The 20,990-nt window shown below is 36.5% G+C and overlaps 1 protein-coding gene across 7 annotated transcripts in view; it reads left to right on the forward strand.

Moving 5' to 3' along the window:
* Positions 1–20,990, forward strand: part of NAV3 (neuron navigator 3) — a 275,097-nt gene that overhangs the window by 231,000 nt on the left and 23,107 nt on the right. For 5 of the 7 annotated variants that reach the window (XM_086749670.1, XM_086749711.1, XM_086749720.1 and 2 more), the window contains 7 exons: positions 987–1,010; positions 3,736–3,813; positions 12,290–12,373; positions 14,003–14,114; positions 15,448–15,569; positions 16,162–16,182; positions 17,341–17,513. In XM_086749670.1, coding sequence (XP_086605796.1) covers positions 987–1,010; positions 3,736–3,813; positions 12,290–12,373; positions 14,003–14,114; positions 15,448–15,569; positions 16,162–16,182; positions 17,341–17,513 — 614 coding nt within the window. The remainder of the gene's footprint in view (positions 1–986; positions 1,011–3,735; positions 3,814–12,289; positions 12,374–14,002; positions 14,115–15,447; positions 15,570–16,161; positions 16,183–17,340; positions 17,514–20,990) is intronic. The other 2 variants (XM_086749690.1, XM_086749698.1) reach the window with 1 other exon arrangement.

The raw sequence follows: 20,990 nt of genomic DNA on the forward strand, positions 1-20,990 counted from the left end.
AGTGTTATTTATAGCTAATTCTTCTACCCACGTTTTCCTTTTACTGCTTACTTCTCTTCCAGACAATGTTAGACTGCTTCTCTGAACTTGTGCCACCTCAGATCATGGGATGGATTGATTTCCAATACATTAAGTGATTCTTATTTTATGTTATGAAAGGGTTCCTCTCTCATGGCACACCATTCCTTTCTATCAGAATCTCACTGAAGCAAGAATTTTTCGTCCACCAAGTGCCTCCTAAATTAGACTACTCCCATGCTTACAAATTTAATGACTTTCAAAGGTTTGCTTTGAAATTATTTAGTTTCTTAGCTTGTTGATAGACTGCTGAGTAAGTAGCATCATTATATGACACAATACATAACAATACAGAAAATATCTAAAATTATTAAATATTATTAGCAAGTTTTAGCTGAAATTTTAACATGCCTTGATAGCCCTTAATATCTTTGTCAGTACTGTCTATATGGGAGAAATTACTTTAAAGTGCAAGTATCTCTCTCCCTTCAGGTTCCCCCGTATGTGTTTTACTGGTAAGCTGCCAACTTTCCTTAGCAGGGATCAGCCTATTAGGAATACTGCTTGGTATACAGTAAAAAAAAATATAGTTCCAGGAGCCATAAAAATCATTATGGTATAAAAGTTTGCTGGTAAGAGACTAAGGTCCATGCAGTGACAGCATAGCAAATTTTCTTTTGTATCTTAGAAATGTAGCTGCAGTTTCTGCAGCTCTGCTCCTGTTCTCCCTTTATCCACTGTTTCATGTTGTCAGTATGCTGGCAAACTCTTTGGGGTTTCACCTGGAGCCTTGCCAAGTAAGTTGAAAAGAATTCCATTTATTGTTTTTACTGCATACCTTCCTTAAACGGAATGAGTCCATGAAACTATTAATTTCACTTCAGTGTAGCTGGCTTTTATTTTATTTTCTATTACTGCAGTTATGTTGCAGACTGTTTCTAAGCCATTTCTTCTTTGTTTTCTTCCAGGCAGAAGAAAAGGCACATTCAGAGGTAAAAATGTTTCTTTCTGTAGTTGTGCATTGTATTCTATTATTTTAGACCTTATTGTTTATCTGTTATGGCTAAACTGATGAGTCGCTGAGGAAAAGGTGTCTTGGTACCGCTTTTTGAGAAGAATTGGTAAAGAGCTGATGCAGCTTCTAGTGCATTAGAAGGTGTTTTCTTAGCATCATGCTGAAGAATGCCTCCTGGCTGAGGTTCTGAAAAGCTGAAAAGAATAGATGAGAATCGGGCTTCTGACCGGAGGAGTTGTGATATGTCTAATTTGAGACTTAATACCGCTCTGTACTGGATCTAAGAGACTGTGCAGTTCTAGGTAATGTGCTGCCTTACAGGAGAAAAATACTTCAAATGTTCACTTTGAACTTCTCTCCCTTACATTTTGCATTACATTAAATTTATGAAACTGACCGCTTTGATGGCTTTCAGAGCAATGCGGATTGATTTCAGATATAAATCAAATTTGACATGGAAAACAGCTTCTTTCCCCTCACAGTGTATAAGAATGGGTGACAAGACCGGGTCAGCAGCTGGATACAATTACAGCCTTTCTCAAAATGAAGTCCTGGTTGTATTAAAAGGGCACCAAGGAGTAGTAGTAATAAAATGCAGCACCAAGGGGTGCACTTCCACTTCACAGAGCTACATGTCTTCCAACTCCTGCATCTGTGTTGCTCCTATTTTTACTACTCTAATCAGAGCAAAAGTCAACTAAAAGATACTTTGAAGAAGTTGAACAAATAAACATAATCTGTCTTACTTGCCATGGTATATTTCAATATAATTTTTACCGGAATTGTCCAAGCTCCTTTCTATGAAAGTTAAAGTAAAGGAGCTAAAGAAGCATGCCATAGCTCAAAAGTGTAAATGACAATTCCTTATTTCATTGCCTTTTGTAGGACTGTATATAGAGGTCAAAAAACATTTGTTTCCATGTATTTCTATATGATGTTTTCTCAGTATCTAGGTCTGCTCTGTGATGCTCTTCTGCAAGAAGAACAGCACTTTAGAAGAACTGCCTATGTGTAGGTGCAGGGATATGATGAAACCGTAGCTTATGCAGGAAGGTCAAATAATTGCCATTGAAAACCAAAGAGAAGACTTGGAAAAGTGGCAGTTCAGGATGGAGAACAGCTCAATGATTTGTTTCTCTTGCTCTGAGCCAGTGCAAATGACCTAGCTATTTTTGTATCATAGTTGTAGAGGAATTTGTTAATTCTTAAATCTTTTGCAATATTCTGTTAGTTTTCATGAGTGTCATAAAATAAAATACTGCAATAGTCTTTACCAGTGAATGTTATGTGGTCCCTTTCGTAGGCTACTTTTAGAAATTTTACTTCTCTAGTCTGGAATATTTTTTTTTTATGTCTGAGTATGAAAGTGGTTTCGACATGAAACTCCATGCTGTGCTTAAGTTCAGTGCAATGCCTGGAGTCCCTATGAGATCTCAGATAGGGTTAAATGAGCTTAAAATGATGCACAAGCTTCATGCTAGGTATTTATCCTAGCTGAAATGTAAACACATATTTTCCTTAAGGATTCTCTTTTTTATAAAAGGATACAGGAGCCTTGAGTTAAGTTTATTTTCGTGTCAACAGGCACATTTAAAGCTACATTTTTTAAGTTAGCAAGCAAGTTTTTGAAAGATATATAAGGTAAAAATATATTACTGTACCTCGTGTAACTTTAGACATCCATGAAGCAAAAAGCTTATGTATGAGGTAGTCATCAAAACCTTCTTTGTGCCAGACAGTGAGCGAGTACTTTTTGGCACTTCATCTGAGTCTAATGTAGACACTTAACATATGTCGGTTGCATCACTTCTGCAGTCAAGCAAAGTGAACCTCACTCAAATTCTGTGTTTCATAATCTCAGCCCTCACCGAGGGCTGCTGTCACTGACTGCAGTAAGGATATTTTTGTAACTTACAGGATTTGATTAAAAACCCACGATATTTACATATGCAAACAGAGGATTGTACATATGAAGTAATTAAGCATTTGCCCGTATGTGCACCCTTGACTGGGATCCTAGTTCATACACTAGTTAAGTGTAAGAAAACTGTTGGAGCAGCAGTAAGTGCCAACTTTTAATAATTTATATTTCTGGATAATTCTGAGATTAATCTGTGAAACTAAGACATTATAAACCTATTAGCAATCCCTTAAGAAAACAAAAAAAACCAAAAACCACAAGAAAAGGAAGAAGGTCCAGAGGAGAGCCACAAAGATGATAAAAGGGCTGGAGCACCTTTCCTATGAGGACAGGCTGAGAGAGTTGGGGCTGTTCAGCCTGGACAAGAGGAGGCTCCGGGGAGACCTGATAGCGGTCTTCCAGTACCGCAAGGGGGCCTACAAGAAAGATGGGGAGAGGCTGTTCAGTAGGGCCTGTTGTGATAGGACAAGGGGTAATGGTTTTAAAATAGAGAGAAGTAGATTTAGATTGGATATTAGGAAAAAAATTTTTACAATGAGGGTTGTAGAACACTGGAACAGATTGCCCAGAGAGGTGGTGGAAGCCCCATCCCTGGAAATGTTCAAGGCCAGGCTGGATGAGGCTCTGGGCAACCTGATATAGTTGGAGATGTCCCTGCTTCTTGCAGGGGGGTTGAACTAGATGACCTTTGAAGGTCCCTTCCAACTCTAACCATTCTATGATTCTATGATTCTATGAAATTGCTGAAATACTGACAGCAGGTTTTTTTTTTTTCTTCTAGCAAATTCAGAAACTACGGAGAGAGCTCGTTGCATCACAAGAGAAAGTTGCTACCCTTACATCTCAGCTTTCAGCAAATGTAAGTATTTTTGCTTGTGATCATAAACAGTATCAGAGAATACATTATCAGACTGGATAATAGCTCTTACTCAATTCAAGTACCAACACGTGCTCTAGGAGACTTCTACTATTTATTTATTTTGGTGTTTTTCAAATTAATTTTTTTTTCATTAAGTGTCTATATTGCCTTAGCTTCAAGCAGAAGAAATCTTGTAATCAAACAGTTGAAATGGAAAGGAGAGTTTCCGCACTTTGGATGTGACAACAGTCCTATCCAGTTCAGTTTCACTCTTTCCTCAGAATGAATTGAAAAAAAAAAGCCCAAAGAAAGGTCATGAATTGCACATTCTGATAGAATTCATTATAATTTCATTTCACAAAGATAAAACCTGCAAAACACAGATAGATGTGGAGGGAAGCACAGCATACAGTTCTATATAGAATTCATATTCGGAAATAACCGTGCTAATATATGACTACTGGAAACTGGGCTATTTCACAGAAAGCTCCCTGGTGGTCCTTCCAGTTGTCATACATCAGTAATATAAGTTATTGAACATGTTATCAGAAAGTAATGCCAGATAGGGAGTATGAGCTACAATCCTGTGTGGTTACTATGGTTTCAGATGAAGTTACCAGATAGTTGCTGAACAATCTGTTGTACAGTGATTTTCAAATACAATTGAGGACATAACTATAGCTGCCATTCGCAAGGAAAGCTGAGATGCAGTTGCAAGAGAGTATAATTTTGCATTTCAAGAAAGCAATTTCCTGATGTCTTGGGCAACCTGTAGAGGACCTTTCTTTGGAACGTAGATGTATTGATTATTTAGATCTATAAATACTGCCATTATTTTCAATAAATTATTTCAGTTGGTGAAGTAGCACTGTGTTCACATTGTGGTAAAATAATCTCTAGTTGTGTGAAAGCTACTTGTTCTCTCAGAACTGCCACATGTGAAAATGTGGAATAGCTACTCTTGGCACTTTCTGCTCTGTTCAGGTGGCTGCAGAACACCTGTGAGTGTTTATAGTCCTGTAGCGGTATGGACTGCCAGTTTGTCCTGAGTTCTGAGAATGAACTGGTGAAGCAGACAATATTCGAGTCCTGCACTGTTCATAAATTCAAAAGCTAGATTCTGGTTTGGGTTATTCATTCAGGGATTTATAGCCAGCATGCCTATCCTTGGTGCTGGGTTCATCTCTCATGGATTTTAGACACTGATCTACATCTTTCTAGACTAGGTGACTCTTCACACACCCAGCTTAGAGCAACAAACTAAAACCAACACCAAGAGATCAGAAGAGCATGCCTTGAGTAGTCGCTAAGTCCATCATTCTCTGCACACCTCTTTTCTTTCCACTGAAACCACAGGGCTGCAGCAGCTCTGCCCTGCAGTGGGGAGCACAGGAAGGTGAGCTGTGGCTGGGCTTGCAACACAGCACAATCACAGACATCCTCACATCCACTCTGAGTGCCCTGTTAATGTCCACTCAGCAGTGGCTGGTGTTATCCAGAAGAGTAAACTTGATTCCTGCAAGTGCCTGATCTAGTGGAACATGTCCCTGCCCACAACTGAGGGGCTGGACTCAGGCTTTTGGTACTATGCCTCACATTACTCTGTGGGCAGAAAAGCAGTTTATCCTTCCTTCCTTCTGCTAGTTCTGAACAGAAAGCACTAGCATATTCCTTCTTGCTGATATGTTGAGAGATTACTCTCTTTAGTCTCCATGCTTTTCCAGTCACCCCAACAATTCTGTAGCCTATAATACGGTAACAAGTGCAAGTGAGTGAGAATGGCATGGGATTGTCCCCTGCAGCTGAAGCAATGAAGCCACTGTTTGGGTCGTTTGGGCCAGTTGCATCCAATTTCTCCCCAGTGTTAGTTAGAAGTCATTGCCTATATCTCTGATGGATATTCCTTTGTGCGGAGTAAACACCATTCAGACTGGCATCCAGTAACATTGCCTATTCCAGACAATTTTTCAAAGTCAACTCCAAGTTACAACTGGATTTGTTCCACATTTCAAATAAACTGAGTTAAGCTAAAAAAAAAAAAAAAAAGGATAGTTACATTTTGGCTTCATTTTCACTTAAACCAGTTCTGCTGCATGGGTGAGAAATAAGTCAGGTTTGATCTGTTTAACTCACGCTGTATTGACTGGGGATCTGGTCCCACATATTGGCTCTGGACTTAGAATCATAGAATCATAGAATGGTTAGGGTTGGAAGGGACCTTCAAAGGTCATCTAGTCCAACCCCCTTCTGAACACTTAGTGAGAATGCCCATAGCTTTTCTACTGGTCTAACTGGAGGGGTAACGTTTTCAACAGGGTGGTTAAGAATATATAGACATGTGCATCTACTTTTGCCTATCCGGAAGTACCACATTTATAAACTTGTATGTGCTTGTATGCATATATATATATATATGATTCTATGTGCACACACTCTGTATGTTGTATAAAGGTTGACTTAATTGTGTTCTTTGACTGTGTCGCCCATCTTCTAAGCCATCTCCATGGAGACAGTCTTTAAACTCTAAACCTATAAGCAACCCTAAAGCTGATCTTCCTAGCACATGGGGTTTTTAAATGCCACCGGAGAAATCTTTCCTTTTTCCAAATCCCTGACATGTGGAAATTCCCTCAAAATTAAACTTGTCAGGAGCATGAAACTTAGAGGCTTCAAATTCTCCGGGCATGAACAAGGGCTTTGGACACCTTCACAATGAAAACAATCTTAAAAGAAAAGTAGATATTACTAGTTATTATAAGTAAATATTTTTGTGGATGCTGTAATGGGATATATACTTTACAAAACCAAAAATGGAAAAAATATTTCACAATAAGCCTGGTTCTGAGTTCTTTCTTTGCTATTTCTGGTACAGACGATGTGAAGTATTAAAAAAACCCACTTCAACATAAATTCGGGATCAAAAGAGATCCCTTAAAGATGTGTTAGTACTAATTCTGTCGGTACTTTGAGCACTTTATGTAAATAAATTGTACAAAGTATCACTTAAACATCCGGAATAAAATCCAGCTGGAAAACAGAGTATATATAAAACCTTCTAATTGTGATATGGCCTCTGAAATTTAGTCTAATTGCAGAATTTATATTTAAAAGCCAGTGATTATGTACTTTTCATAAAAATTATGAGAGTAACTAAGAAATACTTTATTTAATTTGACAAACTTATGACAGACCCAGATGGGCTTCTAATTTTCATGAACTTGTACTGTCTTAGCAATGCTCTACTTGCATGTATTTGTTTATCATTTATCTTCTAATCTAAGATACATACTTCAGCAGCCCCTGGCATTCAAAGGAGAAATAGTCCTAATCACAAAAGCTGGAATTTGTCCTCAGAGAATAAATCAAAAACGTATTTTACTCTCTAAAGGGATAATACTGTTGTGACCCTCATTTTGAGTTACGCTTACACTCCAGTACACTAAAACCTGAACAAATGTTACATCTAATGCAGAAAAAAGTTTGGTCACTCTGCGTATCTTTTCCCTAGATCCCTCCATCTCTGGCAGGCAGAGAGCTGGATGAACAGAGTATCTTCTATGGTGCCTTTGCTGACCATAAAATTACTGTGTCCTTTCTGATGCCTTTGCTATAACCGCAATCATCCTAGCCTTAGAACTAAACTCCAACAAATTTCCATACTTTCGGTGTCTGAAAACAGGCAGCACTTTTTTCCTAGCTGTAGTCTGGAGAAGGAAACTATTAATAGCCAGAAATCTTGTTCCCTCACAGTTCATCTCAAGCTTGAATTTGTTGTTGCCATCTCCCTCTGTAGAACGGAGCAAAAGTATTGTATGCAAATGAAAAAAAAAAAGAGCATCTTATTAATCTCATTTCAACAATACTCATGTCTGTCTTTGCTTCACCACGAAAGGCTGTTGGTGACAGTAGTACTTGTGTCTTTAAAAGACTGTCAGGCTGAAATTTGACCTATTTCATCAAGCCTTTGTTTGAGATACTATTTTATATAAAAATCTGTCAATTGGAAGTTACAGCATTTCTCAGGCATTTTGGAAATCTCTGCTAAGACTTTTCTGATTTGATGTCATTTATTATTCAGGTTTTCTTGGCTGGACTCAAGTACTATGCTTGATTTGAGCAGTTTATTTCATTTGATTAACCCCAAAGTGTTTTGCCTGCGTACGATTAAATTCAAGCAGGGCCCAGCTGTTGTTTGGATGCTTAATTTACAGTTTTTTTTTCTGAGATTCTAGCTTTTCCCCTGGTGCCTGTTGTGATGTTGCTGAAGCGCAAAGCTCAATACTAATTAAGAAAGGGCCTGTTTTCAGTACGGAAAGTGTCCAACCAGCAGACTTTCTACGTGACTGACAAGGGCTCGAATTCCAGCGAGCAGCCTGAACCCAGCCTGTTCGGAGGAACTTTGATCCATGCTTTGTACTGTATAAAGCTGAACGGTGCGTGCTTGCAAACTGTAGTAGACCCAGGATGCCAGTGGAAAGCAGAGGGGGTTCATTGGCTAATACTCTTGTTTGGCCAGCCCTGAACCACTATCCTGCAGCCAAACAACAAGATAATAGTAGGCGGCGAACAGAAAAGGTCACCAGGTGTACAGGTGCTTCTTGCGCTCAGCCTGATCCCTTCTGGCCTCTCACACCCCGTTTCATCCAGCCGTGTCAGGTGGGAGGAAATTTATTTATTTATTTACCTTTGTTTTATAAACCTGAACACCACAGGTCAAATCGCAAAATGTGCCAGCAAGTAGTCTTTGGATGTGTCAGTGTCATGTTCAGGATGGGCTGTAAACTGAAGAGCTGAGGTATTTGGGGTTTGGCTGGCTGGGATCATTTACTCACAAGGAAATGTTTAAAATCTACTCTGTCAGCTTAGCACCGAAGTCATTCCCTGAGCATATATCTCTTTGACTGTTTCCAATAGGAATTTCACATGCAAATAGAAATAAAAGTTAATTCATATGTGAAGAATCTACAGATTAAGAGCTGTATATCATTTATGCTTCTAGTACGTATATCATGTTAAAGATGGATATATTTTGCTGTAGGCATGCTTCCAGTAATGCCCAGTTATTTAAGTCTGATTCTAGTATATCTGTTTCCAAGTAAAAATGATACATTCAATTGTGAAGATATATTTTTACTTTAGAATAAGTGTTATTTAAAGCACATGCAGTATTCAGGCCATTTGTATGATATTCAAATGATGTATGCCATGAATGAAACTGCTGAGTCTAATGCAGAGATTTCTAAGACATGAGAGATTGGCTGTAACTTTAAAATAAATCTCTGTTCCTGAATATTTTTACAAGAATGAAAGAATGAATCCTTTTGGATAAAATAAATAATCTTCAGAAACTGAAGATTTGATTACCAATTCAATCAAAATCAATTACTGCACTTATAAGTGTTAAAGAAGTTTCTAATTAGAATTTTTATTTCTAACAGACATTTTTAAATTCATAGTTACTTCTTCCTGTTTGTTTCAATTATTTTATTTTCTGAATTATTTTCCATTTGACTATTTAAATGCAAAGTCTGATCTTAAATGGGAATATATACATACATATATTTTATGCGTACTTCTACATACATATAAATATACTGATAATCTAGCCTTTTTCAAACTAACTTTTCTTATTTTGTTACATAGTATTTTTGGGGGGACAAATCTGCATAAGATTTCAACAAGTAGTAGGAGTTTACTAGCCTACTGAATAAATAAACATTTGCTACTATGGGGAAAGGCAGCACAGTTTATTACCCTGAATGTAAAATTAATACTTTGCATTTCATAGAATTGTTGTAATAAACATTTAAAGTAATTAACAATGTGACTAAAGATTTTTTTCTTAAATAGTTTTTAGTTGATGGGCCTTTGAATTATGTTCTTTATTATTAGTCCTGATAATCTTTGCCTTAAATGAGTTAGGAAGAATCTATCATCTTGATCCAATTACATTTATGATGCAAAAATTTTAGTGTGCTACTTCAAGAAGGTAATGTGCTCTATCGCAGGCTGAATTTCAGTAAGAATCCATAGTTGTGACATGGCTGTCTTTCTCTAAAGATTATCAGACAATAACTTAATAGCTTCAGTGACCTTTTGATGGCATTTTTAATGATGCTTTTTAGTTCTTAATTTTTCCTACGAGTTCCTTAATTTTTCTGTTAAGTTCCTTGTGGTTTATTCCTATACAAAAAAAAAGCTGAAGTTGTAGCTATGGAATAAGAAAATACTTTGCACAAATATGCATAGTTAGGTACCAAAGAACTGTGGTTATTACAGTCTAATTGTGAGAAACTGACAAAACCAATGCATAATTAAGCAAATGATTCCTCTTTTCAGGCCCTCAGTCCCCATTGTTATTCTCATATTCAAGCAGAACCACAGGCCATCAGCCAAGCCATAGATTTTTTTATGAGGCCGGGAACAGAGAGCTCCATTAGTTTCCTGTTAAACACATGTAATGAAGAGACATTTGGCAATAATTCTGTGCTAGTTCATCTACTTTGTCTCTGATTGTGTTCTAGATCAGTGGTCATCATCTTTGGAATTAAAACACCATAAATTAGTCTGGATATTTTTAATATGTAGCTAATTATTAAAGTGAACAGTAAGTTTAAAAACTAGTTACTTTTTTTCTTTTTAGAGGAACAGAGTGGTGAAGACAACTGAAGGCTGTAGTTTCCAAACTAGCTAAAATACCTGTATAGTAATTGACAGGTTTCAGAGGTGCATTTGACACATATTCTAAGTTCATTTTATTTAAACTTATAACTTCAATAATATAGCTTCAATTATAAATGTTACAATAGGAATATACACAATTACTAATTAATCGTCAAGAAATTGCATATGTATCTAGTCTAATGTTTATTAAAAGTTTTTCCCTCGAGTCCATATCCTTTACCAAAAGAATTATCCCTAAGGCATCCCTGCAGATGCAGAAAGCAGGTGGATTGACCACTGTCCCCATAAGTAACTAAATACATTATTTACTTATAATATCATTTACAAGGAGTAAACTTATAACAAGTTTATTAAGTGTAAAATAAGGAGTTTACAGGATAGTGAATTATTTCTGGCAATCTGAAATGATTTACGAAACACAAAAGCCACTTATCAGTATAACAGCTCTGCAGTGCAGACACAGAAGTGGACCACTATTATATATATGGTAATCTTTGTTTTGTTTGTTTGTTTGAAGTATAATACAAAGAGCAAGGTGGCAAGAAGCTCTTTTCCTTCTCCTAAAGTGCATAACAGAATCCTTTTGGGACTATGTCTTTTTCTGATTATACCTCAGATTCAGTACAACCATATACACTTGAATAATTTCAACTATGCTTGTACAAGCATGCAAATCTGTAACTGAAAAAATTGCCAGACACTGTGTGTGCCTATACTGCTATAACAAAAAATGAATTTTCTTGGTGAGGAAGCACAGTTAATCCATTTGTGCATACAAACAAGGTATTTGTGAGTTATATTTCAAAGTGTATTTAATGCCTATGTTTGAAAACTTTGCTTATTGCCACTTTTGAGATGGTAAAGGGAAAATAAGTATTTCCTTCTGCTTTCACTATTCGATGTTGTGAGAGAAATGGATGGGATTTTATGGAATTTAATAAAAATTAAATTCTTACTTTCTCTTGGCTGTACAAGCTGGCTTAGCTTGCTAGTTTCTTTATGACCACTTCCCCTTCTCTGCTTACAAAGCTCAATGTCGGTTTGAACCAATGGAGAGTTCATGTATTGTTTGTATAAAGTTTGCTTGCATAGAGTATAGAGTGAATGTTGTTAGAAAATAAAATGAAACTTTATTTTTTTTTTAAATCTTTTAACCAGTTTCAACTTTTCTTATTGAGAATTAGGACTTCCAATTTTCATGATTGTCTTGACTATATGCATTTGCATACATGTATAAATATTATGTTTATATTTTATGTAAGTTTTTTATTACTTTTATATACACAACACACACATATATAATTAATATAAGATCAATAGACTAAGTAATGAACTTTTATAAAACCAACTGTGATATTTTTTGTTTGATTCTTAGGATTCCTCTGGAGTGTTTTATTTCTGAGGTTAAAACTTACCTTATAAGATAAACTACTTGAATTTCTGTGTTGAAGCATTCAGTAATTGAAAATAATCGTTCCTGGACTTCTGGTTGGGAGCAGACTTCTTTTGGCCAATATATCAATACACTCCTAATGCCGCAGGGCATTAAGTTCATAACTCATTTCCAGGCAGAGATGCCTGAGCTAATCTCCTTGGGGGCTAAAGAAGCCTGAGGAACACTGGGCTCACTTGTCTGCTTCACCTATCCAAGTTAGCTCAGTCTGAGCTTAAAACTAATAGAAAAGAGCTAAAGAAGATGAGCTTGGAGGGAAAGAATATTTTTAAAAACCAAATAGATCTAGGAAGATTGTCCCATTGTCAGAACGAATGTTGCCTTCTGTTTCTTTCACAGGCTCATCTAGTAGCAGCTTTCGAAAAAAGCTTGGGAAATATGACCGGCCGATTGCAAAGCCTAACAATGACAGCTGAACAAAAGGTATGTATACCAAAGCAGAATACTTTAATGTGGAAAACAGTCAGCAGATTATATTAGAGTTTTATTTAAAAACACTGAAAGGAAACAGGGACAGCTGTGACAATCAGACAGACAGATCTTTCTTTAATGGCTGCTGAGATCAAATCTTCATAAAGCTCCAGGAGAATTAAACTCTGCAGCATCAGGTTTACCCTGACAATGTCATAGAATAGTTTGAAGATAAAATCTTTCCTTTCCAGGTTTTAATTAAAACATATGCGACTCTAGGTTTAATCCATACTGAAAGATCCTGTAACAAAGACTGATCATAACCTGCTGGGGTGCCTCATTCCAGCTTGCCAGTGTTGTCAGAATAACAGAATTATGGGAATGGAAGAACTTTAAGTGGAGAAAAATGACTCCATTCAAAGTGTTAATGAAGGTTGGGTATCCTATTCGTGAGGAAACAGTTTTGGTTTTCACTGTGCTGTTTTGACTGTTGGGAGAAAAAATCTAAACCTGACAGGTAGAAAATTTCATGTGAGCCTTTGTACCAAGCTCAGGATTAAGAGGCTGTTTAGCACCTTCTAGGAATGAACTTGTGCAACTTTCTGCCCTTATTCATTTTGAGAAGTATCCTACAGGCAGAAAGGCCTCGTTGAGCCAAACTGTGAAAGAAACTGCATATCAGTGAGCTATTAGTCACCACTGGAGTCAGTGCAGTTGTCTATAAAAATAACATTTCACAGTCTGGTAGAGCAGCAATGAATGAACTATGGTGAGACTCATTGTGAACTGGATAGGAAATATTTGTATTTTTGCCTTTTTCATCTTAAGAAAAAAAAAACAATGGAATTTTCTTAAAACCAAAACTTTTCACTATTTAAAAAAGTATAATTTCCCTCAGAAAGTTTTCTTTCCAGAAGAGATTAAGCAGTGACATTGAAACAGATCATCTCCAAGCTTCTTTCCCAAAAGGTCTGGATGTTCTTTTCCACCTTTTCTTTTCTGTATTGTTGAGGTTAAATTCCTTTAATCTTCATTATATAAATACAGACTGGAAGGACAGGTTTAATGTGGTGGTAATAAAAGCTATTTTTAAATTAAAATTGGGTGTACATTCTAATACGGAACTCCCTGCACTAAAATGGAGTAGATTTACTTTAACTTGCAGGACAGTTGCTATTAAATAAGGGGTTTTTTAAAAATTGAATTATTATTTAGCAAATTAAATCTTTTGAAAAATGCACAAACTCAAGTTGAGATTAATCCGTTAAGCAGTAGCTTCACATGCTAAAGGATATAATTGAAATGGTTTTATTGTCTCTCGCAATAAAATTGTTGAGTTTCTCTTAACTTTATAATGAATATTCAATTCACACCCTTTTTAGATTAGTCTTTGTTAAAAATGTTTTGCCCTCCTTGAAAATATTGTGATCACTTTATATAGAATAAATGCAAAAGAGTATGTTAGTTGAGTTCAACATCTCTGGAGAGAAAATATGCATTCTACTCAGTTGTTGCCCTTATGTTCACCCAAGTAGTCCATGAATGTCAGTTCAACCACTCTTATCTTGTCATTTTATTTTTTGTTTAGACAAACATTGTTCTTGTGCCATATATTTTGGGCTCTCTTTGCTCTTCCCTCAGGAATCTGAGCTTATAGAGCTAAGGGAAACCATTGAAATGCTGAAAGCCCAGAATTCTGCTGCACAAGCGGCTATCCAAGGAGCCTTGAATGGTCCCGACCATACCCACAAAGGTATGTTTTTGTCACTGTTAAAATAAATGCGGAGTTTCTCCCCAGAAAAAAAAAAAGCTAAGTCACTAGTTTTCTGTTATTTTGGGGACTCTATTGCTCAGGCAATCACATTCTACAGTGCATGGTAGGCATACTTGTGGTGTTTTCAGAGCTGGGAACCTTGTGTGTGTGCTTTCTGTTTGCCACAGAGGTAATTTGTGGAACCTTGTCTTCTCAGAACTGGGTGGCCAGGAATTGATTACTGGGTGTCAAGAGTTAACCCTGTTGCTGCTGTTGTGTACGGAAGTATATCCAAGACACTACTGAAGTTGTGTGGCTAAACATGGTTATACCTTGGAAATTAAGCATAAGGTGTAGCTCTGAAAATTACTGTACTCATTGTTAAGAGATGGACTGACAACAGCTCAACTCCTTCATGAGGTGCTAAATCAATGCAGGAAAGCAGGCATTTTAAATTCTGAATTAATTTCTCATTGCAGTTAGGCAGACGTCACATGATAAATGTGCGCACTTCAAAAATGCCTGTTGATAAGCAACAGCAAAGGAATTATTGACAAAAAAAAAAAACAACCAGCAGCATTCATTTTTGAGAGTGTCATTGATCTTTCTTTAAAGAGTTCATTATTTAGATATTTGCCCTAAGGTCATTTCACTGGATAGTTTAAGTATAGCAAAGCTAACTTCTAGGAAGTAAAAAATGATCAAAAAAGTAAATTCCCTTAGTATTAGTGGGTATGTTCTGCAAGAATATTTTCCAGTGATCAAGATACAGAGACTTTTAAGACTGGATCAGAGACTTTTAAGAAACTGAAACCCAAAAGCCTCACCAACCATTTCTAATATTCTCCACTTCTTGGTTATTTTCTTTCATTTGTTTTGAATGAACTCCTGCCTGCTTATTTCAGCCATGGTGTATTAGAAGGTAGCATTTGAACACTGATTAGGCCTGCTACAAGTCAAGTAGTCCCTATACTCCTCAGAAGAAGAACTGTAGTACATGTGATAGAAATAAGTGAAGTAATCCATCTGTAACAGAAGCTGCTTAGCTATGAGGTTACGCCTGCATACATTGCTGTGTGGGGTCATTGCCTTCATGTCAATAATAGCTCAGTTTGGAGAAGCTCCTAAGTACTAGCCTAATTGTATGCATCCCCATTGACCCCCAGATGGTTTCTCACAGGCTGAAATAGCTTGAATCCAAGCCACTGCAAGGATCAATGCCATTTATGTTCATTTAGACTCCCTTTGCAAAGGAAGATACTACATAAATACAGGAATGATTATTGTATTGAAACAGAGACAGATGGATTTCACAGTGTTTTCTTTTCTTTAGATTTACGTATAAGGCGGCAACATTCTTCAGAAAGTGTTTCCAGCATCAACAGCGCTACAAGCCATTCAAGCATTGGCAGTGGTAATGACGCTGACTCCAAGAAAAAGAAAAAGAAAAACTGGGTAAGTGCTCAGCAGGTTTAAACCTATCTTTTAGCTATTATGTCGTTTCCTAGAGCCTGAGTAGCATAATGGCCCATTTAATCTACAATATTCTTGTGGGGCCAGACGGATACTAAGCAATTCACGTGTATCCATACTGTGACACTACGAGCAAACTAAAAATTGCTGAATCTCTGCAGGGAATTGTTTGCATAAGTCAGGAAAATTTAAAACAAACAACCAAATAATTAAAATATCTGTTGTTGCCAAAACCATCTCTGGGCTACACTGAAATCCTGTTTGATTTTTCTTCAGTTGAGGTTTGATTCAAAGATTTGACTCAAATATGTTACTCAGCTATGAAGGGAGTTGAAATCTGTTAAGAATTCTCATGTAACAGTAGTACGGTGTTTAAAGAAATTAAGATGCTACTCAACTGGAACACACAAGTACCACATAGTTCTAAGGGTTTAATAAAATACTTTCAGTAAATAAACAGAAAACATGTTTTTTATTGTTTGAAAATATAACCTGCATAAACATTTGTTTTAAAATACTGATCAGCCTTCATTCCCTTGATTTGTAATTCCACACTCTTTCATGTTTCTGCAAGGTGAACTCTAGAGGAAGTGAGGTGAATATAAACCATGGAAAATTTGGCATGCATCTATAAAGAACCCTATCTTGGCATGATTGCTATTTATTTTGGCAGTAGGCTTTTATACCTTCTAAAAACAGATTATCCTGTATGTCTTCTCAGTTTGTCTTTATTCATTTTAATCTCAAAGTTTAGACTATAGAAAGGGGGAGTGTAGCCAAAATCCATTTTTTTCTCATTAGACATCATGAGCTGGAAAGGACTTAAATAATGTTTCTCTGATCAGTGGTCACACTCCCCACTCTCCAATTATATGATGAAAATAAAATGTTTGAATACCTCATTTTTTATAGAGGAACCAGCTTGTCTTTGAGTTCTATACAATTTTAATTAGAACAACTTTCTGAAAATAAAAACCAACCACATTTTTCCTAAGATGAACAACTTCTGTATTTACACAAAGGTGTCAACGAATGGGCTAGTTAAAATTCACTGCAGACAAAATTGTTGTCATCTTGACTCCTGAAATAAATGGCTCTTTGGCTATTCTGTCCCTTTTCAATACTGGATAAGAGCTTCTAGAGGGAAAAGGCAATGCTTGTATGTTCAGAGATCTTCCTATTCTAAAGGAAACTGCCGCAAAGAGTATATATCTTTCAGCTAACATTCTTCTCAGCAGTACAACCAAGCGAGCCTCATGTCCCAGCTTAAATACTGTTGCTTGTGATCCAAACCATTCAAAATTTTAACAGTGAAAGTAAATTGGCAAGCCCAGTAAATTGGACTTTTAAAAAAAAAAATTTCAGCATTTAGTAACAGCAGGTTCTGCCTGTACCTGGATGCAAAGTGGTTATTTAAAGCCAGACCTTGAAGGGAATGCCATGGGAATGGGATTCCACTGGGGCTTGATGGCTTTAAATGAGCACCCCTCTCCCATAGCCGTACCACTCGGTCCTGCACTTTTTCCATAGCATTACGTTTGCGCTGCGCTAGATTAATAAAGTTAAAAAAAAAAAAAAAAAGCACTGTATCATGTTTTTAGAGATACTGTGTTGCACATGTTAATACCTTGCTTCTGTATACTGACCTCAGGCAGTGGCTAGGATGGCATCTGCAAATTAACTCTTTGAAACATGAGCTGCACACAAATTGCCGTGACGAGGGAAATAATCTTGTTCTGTATTTGTTTTCCAGCTAAGAAGCTCTTTCAAACAGGCCTTTGGAAAGAAGAAGTCCACCAAGCCTCCTTCCTCACATTCAGACATAGAAGAGCTGACAGACTCCTCTCTTCCATCCTCACCCAAATTGCCCCACAGCTCAGGAGAGTGTGGGGCAACATCAATGAAACCATCCCAGTCAGCATCTGCGTAAGTGTCTCTCTTGGCAAGCCTTTCTTCCCAAGTGGGATGGACTGTGAAGCAGACCTCCTTAAGTGTGGCCATTTGCAGTTCAGAAACCATTGCCAGCAGCCGTGATCTTTTAATCTTGTGCTCCATCCCTTTGCCTGATTTCTTGTGAGCTTCACTCTATTTGCACACTGCTTTCCCAGCAACTCTTTCTTACATCATTCTCTCCTCTTTTCACAGCCTTTACCCAAAATCATCTTGCAGTATAAATTTATTTCCAAATGCATTTAGAAAAGCTTATGTTGTGCTCTCCCTGCACCATTAAAAACTTTATCATATCCACTTAGTAAAGGCCAAATGCTACAGTTTCCTTTCTCTATGACATACTAAAAACGTGTCTTTATATTCCAAGTAGCTACGAATTTTTATAAGATACTAATCCCTTCTGTTATTACTTTCTCTACCTTGTAGCTACTAATCTAGACCATTTTTATCTATTTTCCCTCTTTTTCAGCTTGGATTTTTTTGTGTGATTTTACTTTTTATTTTTTATTCAAATCACCATCTTTACAATGTCAGGGCTGAGAAAAAGTCACCAGTCAAAAGCTGTCCAATTTCTTCATTCTTTTTTGATATATAACATATTCTGCTTAGAGAGTTCTAAGCTGCCATTCCTATTCTTCTACCTAATTTTTTTTTTTCGTTCTGATAAACTTAATTTTTTTTTCCAATTTGGAGAAATCAACCTCTTTGAACCAACAAGTGCATACTACTCATGCCAGCCTTGCTTTCTTTGTCCTAATTGAGAATAATCTGTTCACAACTACTCTTCCTCCAAGCGCCCAGGAAATTCTAGTCTCCTGACTGTTTACTGAGTTTTAGAATAGAATTTCCCTGTCTTAGGTAGGTGTCTTTTATGATTAGCTTTCTATAGAGTTTAATGATTTTTATAGGCTAGATTTAGGAGTTCGACAGTAAATATTCCCACAAAAGAAACCCCTCCACAATAAATGTTTTTCTTTCCTCACATTCCACACAGAATAGTGGGCAGTAACTCATCGAGGTCTCTAGAGCGTTTTATAGGAAGCTCACACTTTTATGGTTTCAGATATATGTATGTTTTGGGAGAAGGATTTCTACATGTTTGGGGCCCTTGAGTCTGATTTGTTATCAACTTAAAAATTACTAGTAAAACACTGAACAGAAAGTGCCTGAACATAAACAAAACACTTTTATTATACAAAATTGCCTACTCGTGATTCACAGATATGCTTTCATAACTTTATCCTGTTTCCTTTCCTCCAGCCCTGCTTTTTTTCCTGTCTCTTTGACTTACTTTCTAGAGGTACTGGTGTTGCTAGAATTTATCAGGGGCAAAACTAGATGCGCAGTCTTTCATCCCAAGCTCTTCTCATAACTGCTTGGTCTCTAAGCCTTAACTTCCTAAATTCTATCCAGTTCACAGCCTTCTGGTTCTTCCTCCATAACATCTTTAAACACTGATTTTGCTGATCATATTATCACATTTTTTATTATTGCGACTTTTCTACACAGGATAACATAGATTCCTTCCCTTCCTCAGAGAGCTCACTTAAAATACATTTATTTAGATTAATTTTTCTGTTATACTGATCATGTTACTTTATTTGGAAGACAGTTTTCCATTGCGTAATTTAAACTACTGTCACCTTCAAGATTTGTCATAATTGTCAACAGCCTCTGTTTAAATGTCATGACTGCCTCACTCCTTCTACCCAAAGCAACCTACTGCTTTAAAAATCCTGAGATTGTAACAAGAAAGAGAAAGTAAAACTTTGTCTTTCTAACTACTTTCAACTTTTGCCTGAAATTTGATCAAGCTTCTGAGCTTCTTTCTGTGACTGCCCAGGAATGCTAACTTATCTTTCTGTTTTTCTTCCTTTTGATGAAGTCTCATCTTCTGATGTAATTTTACAGTTGTAGGAGCTGAGTGTTGAAGAGCTCTGGAATCTGCAAAGAATAATCAGTTCATATTTTCTGCTTCTATTCTGCTTATGTTACTGGTCTACACAGCTTCTTCCTACTTCGTCCAGAACCATAGCCGTGCTTTCTGCTTCATTTTTGTCTTCTTTAAAGCTAGCTTCTTAAGGTCTTTTTGTCCATCCCATCTCAAGATGTACTGTAAAAAAACCTGAAAGAAAATAGCCAACAAATAGATATGTGACTTTCCAGTTGTCCAAGTTGTTGTATGAAATAATACGTACACGTAAACTAAATTTAATTTCTTATTTGGCTAGCATAGATATGGGCACATCAAGCCAAGAACTGTATTATAATATTTGGAAAAAAATCCTAGTATATGGCTTTATTCACTTTTACTCACATTTAAAATATTTGTGCATGTTGTGAATGATATTCATTATTTTCCTTCTTCCATTTGCCGTATTTTTTATTTGCCATGAACTTCTTCATCTTCCCTTTGCTTACAGTTTCTTTATATATTTTCTTGACCTGAGTCTCATGTTCTAAACCATTACCTTTACTTTCTTCCAATTGCATCTGTCTAATACGTGTGTATGCAGGTCATCTCTAGTCTGGGCACCAAAGAAAAGGCAAAACGGTCACGTGATCTACAAGCATAGATCCCGGTAAAATTGAGTGTGGGGCATGGAGTTGTATATCCAACTGCTGACCTGGAGAGTGCTGCATCTTCTTTCCCAAAATGCAGTTGCATGCATTCTGGCAATTAAAAGTTGACCTCCGTTTCTTGTTTGTATATTAGTAGTAATAATCACAATAATACTACTTATTATTATAAAATATTTTTCATATTTAAATTGGTCTGCAAATATTAACTGTTTATAGTGACAGTAATAAAGAACAAATAACATTTAGTGAATTGACTGAAAATATTTCTTAATGTAACAACATAGCCAAAATTCAATGTTTTCTTTTCTACTGGTTCTGTTATGCAACAGATCTAGGTCTGATGATGACACAGAGAGGCAAAAGAGTCTGACATGAGAACTGGACAGTTATGGGTCCCTAGGCCAGTTGTGTTTTGATCTTTTCTCACAATATAATGATTTCTTCTCTTTAAAATTAATGCTTATGAGAAATAATCACATGGTGATTACTTTTAATCCAGTTGTTAAGGAAAAAAAAACAAAAACAAAATCAACCAGCATGATTTCAGATACTATACATTACCAAATGACAGACTACAGGCAAAAAGTCAACCATCACAAATCAAAATCCATTACAGATTAAAATCTTCTAGATCGTGAAGTCAAGGAGTGTCTCTTTGTGTACTGTTCAAAGCAGAGAAAACTGTTGATGCCTAACAGACCATAAATATCAGTAGTACAGTTTAATCAGCATACTTCAGTCCCAACTATTGCTACATAGGAAAATCATAACCTTTGCATCTAAGAAATGATGCAGATTTAAAATCAAATTAAAACCAATGGGTGATATACACTCAAAAAAAAAAAAAAAAAGGATACCTGAAAAGTTTTT

This window comes from Chlamydotis macqueenii, chromosome 1, assembly GCF_036417535.1.
Source record: "Chlamydotis macqueenii isolate bChlMac1 chromosome 1, bChlMac1.mat, whole genome shotgun sequence".
Classification (NCBI taxonomy): domain Eukaryota; kingdom Metazoa; phylum Chordata; class Aves; order Otidiformes; family Otididae; genus Chlamydotis; species Chlamydotis macqueenii.